General features: G+C 44.2%; 1 protein-coding gene across 8 annotated transcripts in view; it reads right to left on the reverse strand.

Moving 5' to 3' along the window:
- CPM (carboxypeptidase M) overlaps nt 1-17315 on the reverse strand; it is an 82813-nt gene that overhangs the window by 14997 nt on the left and 50501 nt on the right. For all 8 annotated transcript variants that reach the window (XM_078449697.2, XM_078449695.2, XM_078449698.2 and 5 more), the window contains 3 exons: nt 5541-5713; nt 3524-3708; nt 2650-2820 (listed from right to left, as the gene is read on the reverse strand). In XM_078449697.2, the coding sequence (XP_078305823.1) occupies nt 2650-2820; nt 3524-3708; nt 5541-5713 (529 nt within the window). The remainder of the gene's footprint in view (nt 1-2649; nt 2821-3523; nt 3709-5540; nt 5714-17315) is intronic.

Genomic DNA, 17315 nt, shown 5'->3' on the forward strand with positions numbered 1-17315 from the left:
GGCATCTTGGATTTTGAAATATGGTAACTTTGAAGGAAGGACTTTCGGCCAGATTTCAACTTGTTGTACTTGATAATCTGCCTATAAAATACATTCTCAATTCCATCAGGGTATTTCGGAAGTACTGAATTAGAAAAAAAAACTCATACTAATAGTCAAAATACATCAAAATATTATCTAGATTAATATCTACGTAGATCTAGATTCTAGCAGGAAGAATTTCTGTCCTTTCTAGATCCTTTACTCACCTTCTAAGTTTTGTATTTCTCTCTGAGATCATTTTCACCAAGAAATAGAAAACAGAAAAAAGGACGAGAATAATAAAACAGAAGCCCTTGGCTGGACGGCTCTCGGACAGAAAGAATTTAAATGGCAAAACAGGCGTACAGAGCACGCAGGGGTGAGAATGCTTACTTGTGGAGAGCGTGTGCGCCTGTGGATGAGGCACGCCGGGCCCCGAGGACAAAACCTCCAGGCTGAGCCAGGATGCTGTGTTCTAAGCTCCTCAACGTAGCTGGCTCTGCCTGCATTTTCCCTCAGGAGACACAGCTGACACACAGCGACACTCGAAACAATTCCCAACGGCGACACCAGGTTCCTAGCTAACCTCCCGCAAGCACATCTGGATGTGTCCGGAAGGTGACAGGGCGGGAGGGAGCCCTGTCCTCCCTGGGGGAGTGCTGAGCAGGGACTAGGCTTGGGGGGCGGGGCGGGCTGTGCCTTGTCCAACAGAGAGTGGGGGTGCAGTGCTGTCTCGCTGGCCCTGCAGCTTCCAGTCGTGGTCTGTGCTAATTCACATCACCTGGAAAGCTGGCAGAGACACACAAGTACCAGCTTGTGCAAGGCTACCTGACGGTCTGTGTGTGGCCTATCGCCCAAGTATGGCCTATGGCCTGCTAGAGGTAGGTCTCAAACGGGGCCCTCTCCGCTGAGCAACGAGACCCCCTTCCAGCCCCCGGTCTCCCCTGGCTCTTCCGCCCTAGGTCCCTCTGTTCTCTCAGGCCTCTGACTCGTGTGAGTTCTCTTACACCCCTCAGCTTCTTCTCCCATTGTTCCTTTTGACAAGAATATTCCCCCCTCCTGTGACCCCCACAAGGCAATCTCCTCCCCTCTCTCACCTGGCCCTCCTGTTCCACGGACAGAAAAGTGGAAGCATGCCCTCACCCCCCCCATACCCAGCTGGAAAATCACTTTTGTTTAGCGTGCAAAATGGCTTTAAGATCAAGATATTTCTGGAGAAACGGGAACCCTCTTGCACTGTTGGTGGGAATGCAAACTGGTGCAGCCACTCTGGAAAACAGTGTGGAGGTTCCTCAGAAAATTAAAAATAGACCTACCCTATGACCCAGCAATAGCACTGCTAGGAATTTACCCAAGGATCAGGAGTAGTGATGCATAGGGGCACTTGCACCCCAATGTTTATAGCAGCACTCTCAACAATAGCCAAATTATGGAAAGAACCTAAATGTCCATCAACTGATGAATGGATAAAGAAATTGTGGTTTATATACACAATGGAGTACTACGTGGCAATGAGAAAGAACGAAATATGGCCCTTTGTAGCAACATGAATGGAACTGGAGAGTGTGATGCTAAGTGAAATAAGCCATACAGAGAAAGACAGATACCATATGTTTTCACTCTTATGTGGATCCTGAGAAACTTAACAGAAACCCATGGGGGAGGGGAAGGAAAAAAAAAAAAAAAGAGGTTAGAGTGGGAGAGAGCCAAAGCATAAGAGACTCTTAAAAACTGAGAACAGGGGCGCCTGGGTGGCTCAGTCGGTTAAGCGTCCGACTTCAGCTCAGGTCACGATCTTGTGGTCTGTGAGTTTGAGCCCCGCGTCAGGCTCTGGGCTGATGGCTCAGAGCCTGGAGCCTGCTTCTGGTTCTGTGTCTCCCTCTCTCTCTGCCCCTCCCCCGTTCATGCTCTGTCTCTCTCTGTCTCAAAAATAAATAAACTTAAAAAAAAACAAACAGAACAAACTGAGGGTTGATGGGGGTGGGAGGGAGGGGAGGGTGGGTGATGGGTATTGAGGAGGGCACCTTTTGGGATGAGCACTGGGTGTTGTTTGGAAACCAATTTGACAATAAATTTCATATATTGAAAAAAAAAAGATCAAGATATTTCACGTACAAGTTCAGCTTATTTTACAAACCAGAAGATCTGGCAATAGCTGGATCCCACTGGTGCGTGGCCATAATGAGCTGGATCAGCCGCTGTCCTTGTTAGATGCCGCAGAAGCATCACATTTCTCCAAGGTCTTCTCTACTCCCTCCTGCACCCTGGCTTTACAGTATACCTCTGGGGTACGCTGTACCTTTTCTAAATCTCTCCTTTTTATTCTAATACGCTGCCACCACAATTATTTATTTGCACGTGGCTCTTCCTGTTAAACTTGAGGGTAGGGTCTGTGTTCTGTCCATCTTTCTTGGCACAGTTTCTGGCTCAGAGTAGGTAAATGCTGAACAAGTATCTGAACATCGCTCATTCAGTCACCCCCCACTGCTTTTGTGACATTAGCTGACAGAGACACAACTGGAGGGACCGCACCGTGCCAAACAAACTTTGACAACTGCTGGGGTCCACAAAAACCAGCTGGCACATGGGGAGGAAGTCAATAAGGAGAAAGCTAGAGGAGAAACTCACCTTTGAGTGGATACCAAGAGTAGCCATTTGTAATTCCATTAGGAAAGTTCATCTTAGTTTTACACTGATCTCCTTTCTTCATGGTGGGATTTCTTGAAGCATAGGTATGTGCAAGGTATTGAAACACATCGTCATCAGGGGTTATGCTACGGGAGTATAACGTCCCAGTTGCTGTGTGTGAAAAACAAACCGAGGCCTTTCGGTTGGTGTTGGAGGACGTGGAAACACGCAGCGCCCGGTCAGCAAACTTGCTGTCCGGTCACACAGGAAGGCTCTACTTTACTAGAGGGAAGCCCACCCGCTGCCATGAACGCTCCGCTCCCTTCTGCTCTTTCTCCTAGTTTTTAGGGAATATACGCAAAGTGGCATCACACAAAATACACCACAGCCATATTCAAAGGACTCCTCCATCAGCTCATAAGTACCCTCTTAGTCCCTCTTGCTAATTTCTGGAGGGCAGGAAACTTTCCTTACGTACCAGGGGGGGTAAATAAAGCCACTGTACTATTTTAAGTCCCTGGTACATACCTTATCCCACAGAGTTTTAAAAGGAGTCGGCAATTATCGCTCATGATTAGCAAAGAAAGGCAAGTTCTCATTTTACGTTCTTTCAGTCATGTTGCCTCTTGTAGGGTGTTTTAACCCAATTTTATTATTTTTCTGATGAATCTCAAATAATCCTGTCGGGGACCAGCTCAGCCACACCGCCCATCTACGGTTTATCAACTGAGGGCAGGACGGCCCAGAGGGGAGACGCGGAGGCCGTTTTACCCTGGCCGAGAAGACAAGCCGAGGAAGATCCGTCCCCTCCAGACGCAGAGCAGTAACTCCACTCTGGGCTCAGAAAGCCAGAGCTGGGGCCGTGTCTGCCTACCTGGAACACCATTGTCAAACGGGTAACTCGCCACCAGGGCGCCGCCGTGGAGGTTTGCAGAGAGGACGAACGTCTCTGTTTTCAGCCACTCCATGACAGCTGCAGTTTCAGGCTGCCTCGATACATTATTAAGTTCAAAAGCATCCGGGAAGTTTCTATTCAGGTCATAGTAGTTACTATTTTCCCTTTAAAAGAAAGAATATTTTAGGTTTTGTTGATGGTATGTGAGGAAGTAGCCTCATGCAACATGCAAACCTTTTGTCTGGGCACCAGCTGTTTTTCAAAATGCGACTATAGGGCTGGGGATGGTTGTCTTGGTGGCCCCCGATGAACCACACCTGGCGTTCACATAACCTGCGGTCCCCTCCCGTGTGACTTGCTCTCACCAGTGGGATGGTAGCTATTGTGATGTGAGCAGAGGTTTGATAAGTGTGTGTGTTTTAGGGTTTTGTTCTGGGAACGCTCCCTTTGGGAACCCTGAGACTCCGACATTAGCCATGTGAAGAGTCCGTGTGGAGAAATGAGAAACCCAGGTGACAGCCAGAATTGAGACTCTACACATGTCCCAGTCCAGCTGTCTCAGCCACATGGTGGCTGAAGCTCCAGACACATGGTGCAGAGATTGGCCAGCCTTGCTCTATCTTGTCCAAATTCCTAACTTCTACAATTGAGGGTAAATAAAAAAGGTTTAAGTCGCTAAATTTGGGGAGGGTTTCGTTACATAGCAATTGATAACAGAAACGACAGGAACATACTACTTTACACAAATATATTTCTGGAAAGTGGACCGGCCATGTTTAAATATGCTAGAAAACCCTAAAGTTGAGTGCAATCAAGTGGTGAGATTTTACTTTTGGTAAAAGCAAACAAATGTTTGCACAAATATAAATGTATACTAGACATCTGAGAAATTCCAAACTTCCTGAGACAGAGTTCAACAAAATAAACTGTTTAAATGAGAACTACTACAAGACTCCCTCTTCTTTTTTGGTTAGTTCTTGTACTGGCTTAATAAACCAACCGGTAATTACTGAAGGCCTAGCTAGGCCCTGGGGATTTAACAGTGAGGAACACAGGCAACAGGATTCCTGCCCCCGGGTAGCTTATAGATTTGTGAGGAGACAGACATTCAAAGAGAAATTAGACCTTAGGGGTACTTGGGTGGCTCAGTCCGTTGGGCGACGAACGTCGGCTCAGGTCATGATCTCACGGTATGTGGGTTCGAGCCCAGCATTCGGCTCTGTGCTAACAGCTCGGAGCCTGGAGCCTGCCTCGGATTCTGTCTCTCCCTCTCTCTCTCTGTCCCTCCCCGTTTGCATTCTGTCGCTCTCTCTCAAAAATAAACAAACTTTTAAAAAAATGAAAAAAAGAAATCAGACCTTAAAATTTGTGCTATGAAGGTAAAGTGGCAGGTGATATGAACCGAGGACCTAATACAGGATAGGTTAGGGAGGGAGTCTTTGAGGAAACATTGATTAGCAGTGTGAGGGGTAAGGAGTGGGAAATGAGGTGTGCCCACTGCCTGAGGTGAGAAAGAGCCAGCTCATTCCTGGGGACCGAGGGGACTCCGAGCAGCTGGAGCGGGGTGAGCAGTAGGGTGGCCACAGGAGTAAAGCAGCCTTCTTCAGGACGTCCCTTTTCATTCTCAAAGCTGTGGCAGCCTGAAGAGTTTTCAACATGGCAATGACACGACACGTGCTATGAGCTGGTTCACTAACAAGGCCTTGGGCTACTATCTGATGAGGGCCTTGTTTTATTTTTTATTTTAAAAGTTTGTTTCTTTACTGAGAGAGAGAGAGAGTGCGCACACTCTAGCAAGCGAGCTAGGGAAGGGCAGAGAGAGGGAGAGAGGATCCCAACAGGCTCCACATTGCCAGCCTGGAGCCTGATGACGGGCTCAAACCCATGAACCACGAGATCATGACCTAAGCCGAAATCTAGAGTCGGACACTTAACCAACTAAGCCACCCAGGTGCCCCGTGGTTGTTTTGTTTTAAATAGACTAGCCCATCCTTACCTTCCGTTACTGTAGAAACAGTCAGGCTTTACGACAGCTTCAAATCCATCTGGGTTCATTGAAGGCATCAAGTGTATCCGGGTACTGTTGATTAAATTTGTGATTTCAACATCTTTCCCATCATTGGTTACGAGATGTTCAATTAAATGGAGCAGCAGCTCCCGCCCAACAGTCTGTGTTATAGAGAAAATGGGACATTACTAGGTCAGAAAGAAAAACAGTCTCCAAAGCGCAAATTCCCCATCAAGGGCTTCTACTAGATCAGTTTGGTATTTGAAACCCAAACCAGTTGTGAGATCACTGTTTCTCAAACATACGGATACTCTGGCAAGTGGCAATCAGTCACTGGTGTGCCGAAAATTATTTGTTAGCAAAAATTAAAAAAAAAAAAAAGTTAATTTTTAAAAAAAAAAGTACCCATCGATAAATAATTTGCTTTTTAAAAAATGAATTAGGTAGAATAAGTGATTCTTATTATGTTTCCAATTTGTTTGCCTTCCAGAATACCTTCTGGAGTGGTGGAGCAGAGGTGGTTCAGAGAGGGCGAGGGAGCGTGTGTCTCCATGAGAATGCCCGCTGTGGCCGGAGGCCGCCATGCCTGTCTCAGTGGATGACGGACTGAGAACCACTGCATTAGATGTATGCAGATTTTTTTTTTTTTAATTTTTTTTTTAAGTTTATTTATTTTTGAGACAGAGAGAGACAGAGCATGAACAGGGGAGGGTCAGAGAGAGTGGGAGACACAGAATCAGAAGCAGGCTCCAGGCTCTGAGCCATTAGCCCAGAGCCTGACGCGGGGCTCGAACTCACGGACCGCGAGATCGTGACCTGAGCCGAAGTCGGACGCTTAACCAACTGAGCCACCCAGGCGCCTCAGATGTATGCAGATTTTAATAGGGGAAAATCCAAGTTTGGAATCAGCACAATTTACATAGGTTTCGATTTTAATATTCCCCTATTGCACCTTTGTGCAATTTTTGCAGTATCTGTGTACGTCTGATTGCCACGTTCTCACATTTCTGAAACTTCAGTCGTCTGCACATCATCCTCACAATGTTTTGCCCTATCTGCACATTATCTACACTACTGCTTAGTTTATATTTTCTTTAAATTGGCTCACTCTTCACTTACATGAAAAATGAAAACCTTTGTGTCATTTTGCTAGATATGTTTTTTTTAATATGAAATTTATTGTCAAATTGGTTTCCATACAACACCCAGTGCTTATCCCAACAGGTGCCCTTCTCATTACTCATCACCCACTTTCCCCTCCCTCCCACTCCCCATCAACCCTCATTTGTTCTCCGTACTTAAGAGTCTTTTATGGTTTGCCTCCTTCCCTCTCTGTAACTTTTTCCCCCCTTCCCTTCCCCCATGGTCTTCTGTTAAGTTTCTCAGGATCCACATAAGAGTGAAAACATATGGTAACTGTCTTTCTCTGTATGGCTTATTTCACTTAGCCTAACACTCTCCAGTTCCATCCACGTTGCTACAAAAGGCCATATTTCATTCTTTCTCATTGCCAAATAGTATTCCAATGTGTATATAAACCACAATTTCTTTATCCATTCATCAGTTGATGGACATTTAGGCTCTTTCCATAATGTGGCTATTGTTGAGAGTGCTGCTATAAACATTGGGGTACAAGTGCCCCTATGCATCAGCACTCCTGTATCCCTTGGGTAAATTCCTAGCAGTGCTATTGCTGGGTCATAGGGTAGATCGATTTTTAATTTTTTGAGGAAGCTCCACACTGTTTTCCAGAGCGGCTGCATCAGTTTGCATTCCCACCAACAGTGCAAGAGGGTTCCTGTTTCTCCACAGCCTCTCCAGCATCTAGTCTCCTCATTTGTCCATTTTAGCCACTCTGACTGGCGTGAGGTGGTATCTCAGTGTGGTTTTGATTTGTATTTCCCTGAGGAGGAGTGACATTGAGCATCTTTTCATGTGCCTGTTGGCCATCCGGATGTCTTCTTTAGAGAAGTGTCTATTCATGTTTTCTGCCCATTTGTTCACTGGATTATTTGTTTTTTGGGTGTGGAGTTAGGTGAGTTCTTTATAGATTTTGCTAGATATGTTTCTAATGTACATTTTTTAAAAAGTAGGACTGGGTCATCCAGGTGGCTCAGTCGGTTGAGCGGCCGACTCTTGATTTCAGCTCATGTCATGATCCTAGGGTCATGGGATAGAGCCCCGCGTTGGGTTCTGAGTATGAAGGCTATTTAACATTCTCCCTCTCTCTCCCTCGGCTCTTAACTGGCATGTGTGCACAAGCTCACTCTCATAAATAAATAAACAAACAAACAAATGCAGGACAGTGAAAATAAAAATGGTCATATCCACCTAAAATTATGTATCACCAGTGATCGGGAAACCAAAGACCTATGAGAGAGAGATCTTGCTTTATAATTCCCAGTGGTGAAAATTCACCATATTTTAAAAAAAAAAAAAAAAAAAAAAAGGAATTTACACTTCAACCTTATTATAGAAAGATTTGATGAGGCTACATCAATTTGTCTCTCTATTCCTGGGTTCAATGAATCTACTTCTGAGTAAGGAATGTTTGCCTCTTACCTAAGATCAGATTGCTGTTGAGGGGTTAGTCAATAGGGAAGCGGGGCAGCAGGTGATTAAATAAGCACAGTGCTGTAGATGCATTAATGCAGGCAGCGAGCGGGAAGAGTTTCCGATTACAACTCCACTGTATTGATTCACCGTTGTGACAAAGGATGAGCAATCCTCGAATGGTAATTTCTCAACTTTGTTCCCCTCACTGGCAAGCAAAGAAATCATATTTTTATCCTAACGAACACAGAATTGAAATGGGGACTAAGAAAATTTGGGATATGTGAATTACATATTCATAGATAGCCATGAATTTCAGAGTGGAAATATATTCAATTCTGACTTCATTTTTTCCTACTTATTTCTATCTTCTTCTGCTACCTTGAATTTTGTTTTTACAGTCAAAATTCTCATCTTAAAAAAGTCCTTACGAACTAATAACCAAAACAGTCAAGTGAGCCATACACTAGGTTTCCAACTCTGTTTTGGAAGCTTGAGCACTTCTGGAAGCAACCTCTATGAGCTACTTCCCCAGCTACCCAAAGCCAGCGGAGGAGGGGCTGGTGACTCTTATTTGTGAAAAGTTGCTTTACATGTGGAAAGTGTGGTGATTTAAGGAACATTCAGCCAATGGGTTGGGGAAGAGGAGAAGGTTAAGGAGACGGAGGAGGAAGTGACCAGGAATCACTTGTAGCTCCTGAAATTTCTAAACATTGGTTGGGGCTGTTTGATGGTTCAGTTAGAGGGATGAATCAGGAAGAACCCAAGGCCCATCTGAGTCCCAAGTACAGGGGGAGCCATATCAGAATCCTCATGTGGTTCAAGCTGTGACTTTCCCTCAACTATCTCAACTGTACATTCTCAAGCGTGACAAAACTTAAGACATGAGCTGGCAAAGACATCCATCCAACCTAAAGCAAATGAAAACAAAGAGTAAAGAAGCTATGATTAAGTTATAGAACTAGACTGAGCAACTGTGGGAGAACAGGTACAGAACAGAATGTAAAAGTTAAGGTTTATAATTAACAGAGGGTGGGGGCTAGGGAAGAGGAGACGAGAGAGGAAGTTTTTATGGTAGTGGGTCGTAAGATACTATCAAGAGCTAAAAATTATATAATTTCAAGTTTTAATTTAAATGCTAGTTATTTAACAAATATGGTAAAATTGGCTTCTGGAGTAGATTTCAGTGATTTATCACTTACAGACAACACCCAGTGCTTATCACAACATGTGCCCTCCTTAATGCCCATCACCCACCTAGCATATCCCCTGCCCACCTCCCCTCTGGTAACCATCAGTTTGTTCTCTATAATTTCTTGTTTTAAGAAAATATTTATCAAGTTCACCAATTATTTTAGTTTCACTTCAGTTTTATTCTGTTCAAGTAAAATGAAATCTCCTACTTCTTAAAGGGTAACATAGAAAATGACACATTTTATTTTATATCCTTTAAACCTTCTCATTCTCTTACTACAGAAATCCATAGATCTCTAGAGTAATGTCTGACACATATTAATGATTACTTCTGAATGATTTTTATTCCTTTTATTTTTCCAGCGTCACTTTTTAAAGAAAACCTATATTATTTTTTACAAAAACAATAAAATCATGATTCTTTCAAGTAAATAAATGTAAAGCCAAAGTATCTTCTGTTTGTCTCCACATTCCAAAACAAATCGCAAGTCCTTAACTGCAGAGGATAAATAAAAATCTTGGAAATACAGTATAGGACCAAGTAAGAGTTAGTTAATTTAAAAAATGCTGAGGACGGCACCTGGGTGGCTCAGTCAGTTGAGCGTCCAACTTTGGCTCAGGTCATGATCTCACAGTTAGTGGGTTCGAGCCTCGTGTCGGACTCTGTGCTGACACCTCAGAGCCTGGACCGTGCTTTGAATTCTGTGTCTCCCTTTCTCTCTGCCCCTCCCCTGCTCATGTTCTGTCTCTCAAAAATAAACAAACATTAAAAAAAAAAAAAAGACGTGTTTAAAAAATAAATAAAAATTTTAAAATGTTGAGGTAAAACAGACAAAATTTCAGGGAGTTAAAGTTCTCTTTTTCTGTTGGGCTATATTTTGTTGCCTTTGTAACAGCAGATACATGGCAAATATTATTCAAATTAATTCTTCCCAATTTTAATGTAAATGTTTCAAGCACTCATTTCAAGGTTTTATGCATAAACCTCCCTTCTTTAAATTTTTTTTTAACGTTTATTTATTTTTGAGACAGAGAGAGACAGAGCATGAACGGGGGAGGGTCAGAGAGAGAGGGAGACACAGAATCTGAAACAGGCTCCAGGCTCTGAGCTGTCAGCACAGAGCCCGACAAGGGGCTCGAACTCACTGACTGCGAGATCATGACCTGAGCCGAAGTCGGACGCTTAACCAACTGAGCCACCCAGGCGCCCCAAACCTCCCTTCTTTAAAATTAAGTCTTTGAATATGAAACCTTAGGAGTCCAAATTTTAAAAAAGAACATGGTCAAAACAATCTCTATTAACTTAAGTATGCTCACTTCCTTTCTGTGGGTGTAGACTTTGTATGAGAATCCCTCATTAAGAGACTGAAAGACTGGATGAACACACCAGCTTCTGGAAACTCACTGATCTGCCAGTTAAAAGGGTAATAACCCAGAAAGCAGAAAACAAATTCTCCATCAGTTTCAGCTTACAGTCAAGGTGGAATTTGCTAGATAGATAAAAATGAGTGTTCTAGCTCTTTAAAGAATGTTTCTTAACAGTAGAGAAAATTTTTGGAAGAGTCTGCAATATAAGTAAGTAACATGTTAGAGAGAGAGAGAGAGAGAGAGAGAAAACCAGCTATCCCAATCCTAATGGTGGAATCTGCTTTTAAAATGCTACACTGTAATACAGCTTCTTGGTGAAAAAATAAGCCTGTCGGCCCTGGGACTCTCCATATGGTGTGTTACCGATTTAATTCATTTGTCTGATTGCCTCATTAGGTCCTTCTTCACATATCAGCATAAGTACTACATTATCTAGCACACTTTCCTTGGCCTTCCAAAGTCTAGGTCCCATGATCTGCCCATGTGGTTCCAGAACTCTGCACATTTGTGCTATCCTAACACTGCCCACAAACATTTATAGTGGCCCGACTGACCACCCTCCCCCACTCCATCACCTAAGACTTGAAGGCAGGGAACCTAACAGGCTTTCTTTGTAGCTCTGGTATCTTGCCCAGCTCTGGGTATATCATGTACTCAATAAATGATTGTTGATTACTGTTGAAAAATTCATTACAAGGTCAAGACTATGCTAAGGAGGAAATTTCTGAAAACATGGTGACTTAAGCTGCCTAATGAGGGCAGATGTACAAATGATCAAGTTATTTCCTCTGAACAATTTTTTTTAAGTTTATTTATTTTGAGAGAGAGAGAGCAGGGGAGGAGCAAAGGGGGAGGGAGGGAAGAGAGGGGGAGGGAGGGAAGAGAGGGGGAGGGAGGGGGAGGAAGAGGGAAGGGAGAGAGGGAGAGAGGGAGAGAGGGAGAGAGGGAGAGAGGGAGAGAGGGAGGGAGGGAGGGAGGGAGGGAGAGAGAGAGAGAGAGGGAGAGAGGGAGGGGGAGAGAGAGAGAGAGAGAAAGAAAATCTCAAGCAGCCTCCACACTGTCAGCATGAAGCCCAATGCAAGGCTCAAACCCTGAGATCATGACCTGAGCCGAGATCAAGAGTTGGTTGCTTAACCGACTCAGCTACCCAGGTGCCCCTGAATAATTGTCAATACTGAATGACTTTTACAGAGGGGAGGGCTAACAATTCTGATCATGCCAAGGACTCTGGATAACTGGTCACCCTAGTCCAGCCTCACCAAAAGTAGAGACGAAGAGAAAAAAGACAATTACAGGACAAATTTAATACCTGCTTAAAAGGAATTAGACACTTCACCTGCAATAAAGATTAATTTTGTCTAACCCCAAAAAGAAAAAATTGATTCAAAACCACGCTGCATTAACTGAGAACATCTTGCTAGCGTTTGGGATAATGGTGGAAAAAAGAGCTTGGCCAACGGCATCGGGAAGGACAAGCTTTAATTTTTTTGTTTTAGTATATTTGGAACCTGTACCGCGCGTTGGCTACACATTCCAGATTTTCCAGCACATGCAAAATTCAGATATTATGTCTTAGTGTTCATATAAACCATTAAAATACCTCCTAAATACAAACATCTAGGGATACAAACTACATCCCATAAACTCTTTTATTTTTTAAGTTTTTTTTTTTTTTTTTTGTTACATTTACTTATTTTTGAGAGAGCGTGCAGGCGCGCGCGAGCGAGAGAGCCTGAGCAAGCACAAGCAGGGGGCGAGCCACAGAATCCGAAGCAGGCTCCAGGCTCTGAGCTGGCAGCACAGAGCCCCATGTGGGGCTAAACTCACAAACTGAGATCATGACCTGAGCCGACGCTGGACGCTTGACTGACTGAGCCACCCAGGGGCCTCTCATAAACTGTCTCCTATGCCTAGAAGGTGTGTGAAAATCATTTATCCATTATCCTTTATTTTTAGGTTGAAAAATATGCTCATTGTTATCCAGGGAGTGTTTTTGCTTTCAATTTATATATCTAGAATACAATAAACTATAAGGTAATGCCACACAAACGTGAAATTCTAAGTGTGATGTGGCTATTTCAAAAGTCTATACCCTAATAACCCATCACAGTAAACAATAATTCACTGATGTTTAAGAAGTAGGAGCTTAGAGGGGGGGAAAAAAAGAATCCAAATTGGCGATTCAGTTAAGCATAACAAGAACATAATGAATACCTACCCCCATACTACTTAAGACCATGGGCCCTGAGGTCAAGGAACCTTGTGAACCCAGCCCATGACCTGTACTTTGCCTATTTACTGGATTAGCTTAAAACCACTGGCACTCAACTTTCTCAGTACATAGTCATGTCAAACTTCAATACTTCCATTAGAGAAGAATCAGAGATGTCTTAACAATGTAGAGATTACCCAAGATTTTTTTTTTCTATGAAGTTTAAAAACCATGGGCTAGCAGACAGGTGCAAAACAGTGTGAGGAGGCCTTGAGGAAGGAACACGGAGAGTGACTTTCTTAGGCTTCTCTTCTGTGCCCACCTGTAGGCTGAAGGTATAAGACGGTCCCAGTTTCAGGGCATGGTCCCAGTTTTCAGTAGAACTCTGACTGTAGATGATTGGTTATAGTTCATTACAAAGCCAGTTAACAGCAGAGAGGGGAAGGGCAAGGGGGACGGAGACCCCATTCTCAAATGTCAATTATTTGTGGAGGAAGGGAACGGTAAGGAGCCCACTCAGTGTGTTCCGGCATCATCCCTTCCAGTGGGAAACACTAGACCTCAGATGTGTCTGCATGGCCGATTCGGAGCCTGCATAAATCAAAACTAGAACTGGGGCTTCTATAATGCAACAGGTCAGCGTGCGTGCAAACGGAGGGCCCGGATGAACTAGAAGACACCTGCTAGTCTTATTAAAATGAGAGAGGTAGAAACCAGAAACACTTCTCCGGTGTTGTGCTGAAAAGAGCACGAACATCAGGTGACAAAGGTTCGTCACAGGCAAGTGTGACAAAGGCTGATCAAAGGGCTCTCTGTTAGCTACCCCGTGTGATTCCACGGGAATCAAGGAGGGGAAAGCAGGGAGTAGAAAAAAGAAAGGGACAGAGAGAGGACCTGGATTTATTCCAGGGTTACTCTAAGAGCTCACCACCTTCTACATGATGAACGAGGCCCAATCTTCTCATTGAATGGCACTGCAACAACCAGGTAACCATCCAAACAAAATTAATTTGTGACAGATCACAGATCTATACATAAAAATGAAAACAATAAAAATGGAACACGTAGAAGGCAGCAGAGAGAGTGAAGGAGGCAGATCCATAGCTGGGTAAGGCTTGGTGCTCAGGCTCGGATTTGGACAGCATATGACCGGCACAAACCTGGTTCCCTCCTGGGTAACCGGGACTAAGCAATATGCCTGCTGCAGAAACGCTCAAAGCACTTAGTGTGGCCCATGCTCGTTAATGTTAGCTATTATTATTATTTGCCCGTAAAGCACTGTGCAGAAGGAAACTTGCCAGTCTGATCAACATGGCACAGTGAGCCAGTGTCATCGGAAGGATGTGAGCCAACAGCAGGGTGACTGAAGACAAGAAAACTATTATACAAGTATAGGTTTAACATCACTTCTTTTATAATAATATTTGACTGCAAAGGGGCCATTTTAAGTTATTTTCTACGAAAGTCTGCTTTTTTGCAAACCCTCAGCACCAAATTAGCCCATTTTCACAATTCCTACAACGTATATTACCCAAAAAGTTTCACCTAAATACAGCAAACCTTTAAATTTAGCTTCCAGTTGAAAGGAAACAGAGGGACTAGAGGCACAAGTTGGATGATAACAAGAAAGGAAGCAAACAATCCAGAATGTGGAATATTCTGCAGGACAGATAATTGGTGGGGTCTCTTTATTAAGTCTAGAAATGAAAAGATCCTTTAAATGCTAGAATAAAAGAGATTCAAGGGATATACCGACCAAAGGTGATGCTTGAGCCTGGACAGGATCCTGCTTAGGACAATCTGGGGGACATTTTGAGAAACTAGAAAGTGGGGTATATGCTAAAGACAGGACAAACTCTTATTGACCTGAAAGGTAGCTAGTATTAACGTAAAAATGTTACAAATAGCAAATTAGCATAGCTCATTTAATAAAAATGCACACGTGCACACATAAACATCTAGAAGGATATAATAGTAAGGACTTAACGGTACTAATTTTTGGATGATCAAATACAGTGTTTTGTTTGTTTACCTATATTCTAAGATGTACATGATTGATTTTATAATAGATTGTTTTTAATTTTTAAAAGACCGGACTTTTTTTTTTAATGTTTATTTTTGAGAGAGAGACAAAGCACGAGCAGGAGAGGGGCAGAGAGAGAGGGAGACACAGAATCCGAAGCAGGCTCCAGGCTTTGAGCTGTCAGCACAGAGCCCGACGCAGGGCTTGAACCCACGAACCATGAGATCATAACCTGAGCCGAAGTCGGTCACTCAACCGACTGAGCCACCCAGGCACTGCTAAAAAGACTGGATTTTAAGACAAGGCATAAGGAGGTAAAGTAAAAATTCATGGGGGGAAAACAGCAGGTATGCTCGGCAGGACTGGGTCTCCTGGATGCTGCTGATGCTGACTACCATCAAGCCATCGTATAAGTGTAGGAAAACACCCACACCTCTGTGGGGTTGGGTCCAGGAAAGAAAAGAAACATTTATTTTTAAAAATTTTTTTTTTTTGAGAGAGTGTGTGCTCAAGTGGGGGAGGGACAGAGACAGAAAGAGAGAGAGGGAGGAAGAGAGAATTCCAAGCAGACTCTCCCACTGCCAGCACAAAGCCTGACTCGGGACTCCATCCCATGAATCTTGAGATCACGACCTGAGCCGAAATCAAGAGTCAGATGCTTAACTGACTGACCTGGGCACCCAGGCGACCCAGGAAGAAACATTTTAAAAATAGTGTGGTCAATTGTGCCCACCATGCCACTGAGTGCATGTATATCTCCTGTGGGTTTCTCCACATGAGGCCCACAGACTCTTACAGAAGATCCATACACCCTGAGGTCAGCACTCAAAATTTGTGGCAGAATAGCGAGGAATCCATCTAAAGATGAGAACCATTGCCCTCAAATGTTAGCCATGTAGCTTTTTATTTTTTATTTTTGTTATTTTAAAAAACATTTTAAAAAATGTTTTATTCATTCTTGAGAGAGAGAGACAGCATGAGTGGGGGAGGGGAAGAGAGAGACAGAGACAGAGACAGAGAGAGACAGAGAGACATAGAATCTGAAGCAGGCTCCAGGATCCGAGCTGTCAGCACAGAGCCTGACACGGGGCTCAAACTCATCAACTACAAGATCATGACCTGAGCCAAAGTAGGACGCTTAACTGACTGAGCCACCCAGGCACCCCAGCCATGTTGCTTTTTAACAGTGGGTCCTGGAAAATGCTCTTTCAATTCCAAAAGATCTGAGAAAGGAAGAAGGCTGAGTAAGGTGGTTGGACCCTCTACTCACACAGACTCCTCAGCTCCTGTGTGAAGCCATCCCTGTCCCCAGCTCCTGATGCACCAGGAGGGGACAAGGCACAAGATCTCACCTTCAGGACAAGTTCCTCAGTGGCCCACACTGCCCTGACACTGCTACCAGCCGGGACATGTGGGGGATAACAGGGCCTCAGGTCCCTGTCCCCAAACACACTGGGCCCTTTCCCCTTCTTGGTCTCAGTCCTTAGCATTCTTTTTTTTTTTTTTTTTTTTTTTTTTTTTTTTTTTTAACGTTTATTTATTTTTGAGACAGAGAGAGACAGAGCATGAACGGGGGAGGGTCAGAGAGAGAGGGAGACACAGAATCCGAAACAGGCTCTGGGCTCTGAGCAGTCAGCACAGAGCCCGACGCGGGGCTCGAACCCACATACCGCGAGATCGTGACCTGAGCCGAAGTTGGACGCCCAACCGACTGAGCCACCCAGGCGCCCCAGTCCTTAGCATTCTTCAAAGAATCAGAGTGAGTGAGTCAGAGAGCCCTGATTTGACGGGATATATTAGCAAATGCCAGAAATTTGGGAAAGTGCATGTTAGGAATAAGCAAATTCGGAGGCAAGTGAGGGAAAGGACTCTGGCTTCTCTTTGAAAGCTTCAGCTCAGAGGACTATTTCTGAGCAGCACGCTGCAACCTCTGAAGTCCCAAGAATTCAATAAAGAAACTACTGAACCTCATGAATGCTGTATGTCTCTTACTAAAAACGGATTCCATGGGATCTTGATCAGTAGACCAGATGACAAGAGGGAAGTCTGGGCTGGGGTCTGCAGTGAACAGTTGTTTTATTACAGTATCGGTCAGATTCCCGGCGACATCGAGTCTTTGATAGGCACAGCCCGATCACTCAGAAGAGTCACGAGGGGACTGACCTTGCATCTACTCACAAATCGGGTCCAAAGGCCAACCCCTTCCTTAGAGGCAAGTATTTGTTTGCATCTGGGCTCCAGCTGCAAAGTACCTTTTCCCAGCAGGACAGGTCGGGCAGCATGCCCGGAAAAGGGCAGGCTCTGTGTGTCAGGAGAGGTGGGTCCTGCTCCCAAGGAGCTTGGGGTCGGGGCAGGGTGGGGGGGGGGGGTGGTTAAGTCAGGACAGGGAGCCCAGCATCTGATTAGAGCCTGC

The sequence above is a fragment of the Panthera onca genome, chromosome B4, assembly GCF_046562875.1.
Source record: "Panthera onca isolate mPanOnc1 chromosome B4, mPanOnc1 haplotype 2, whole genome shotgun sequence".
NCBI lineage: Eukaryota > Metazoa > Chordata > Mammalia > Carnivora > Felidae > Panthera > Panthera onca.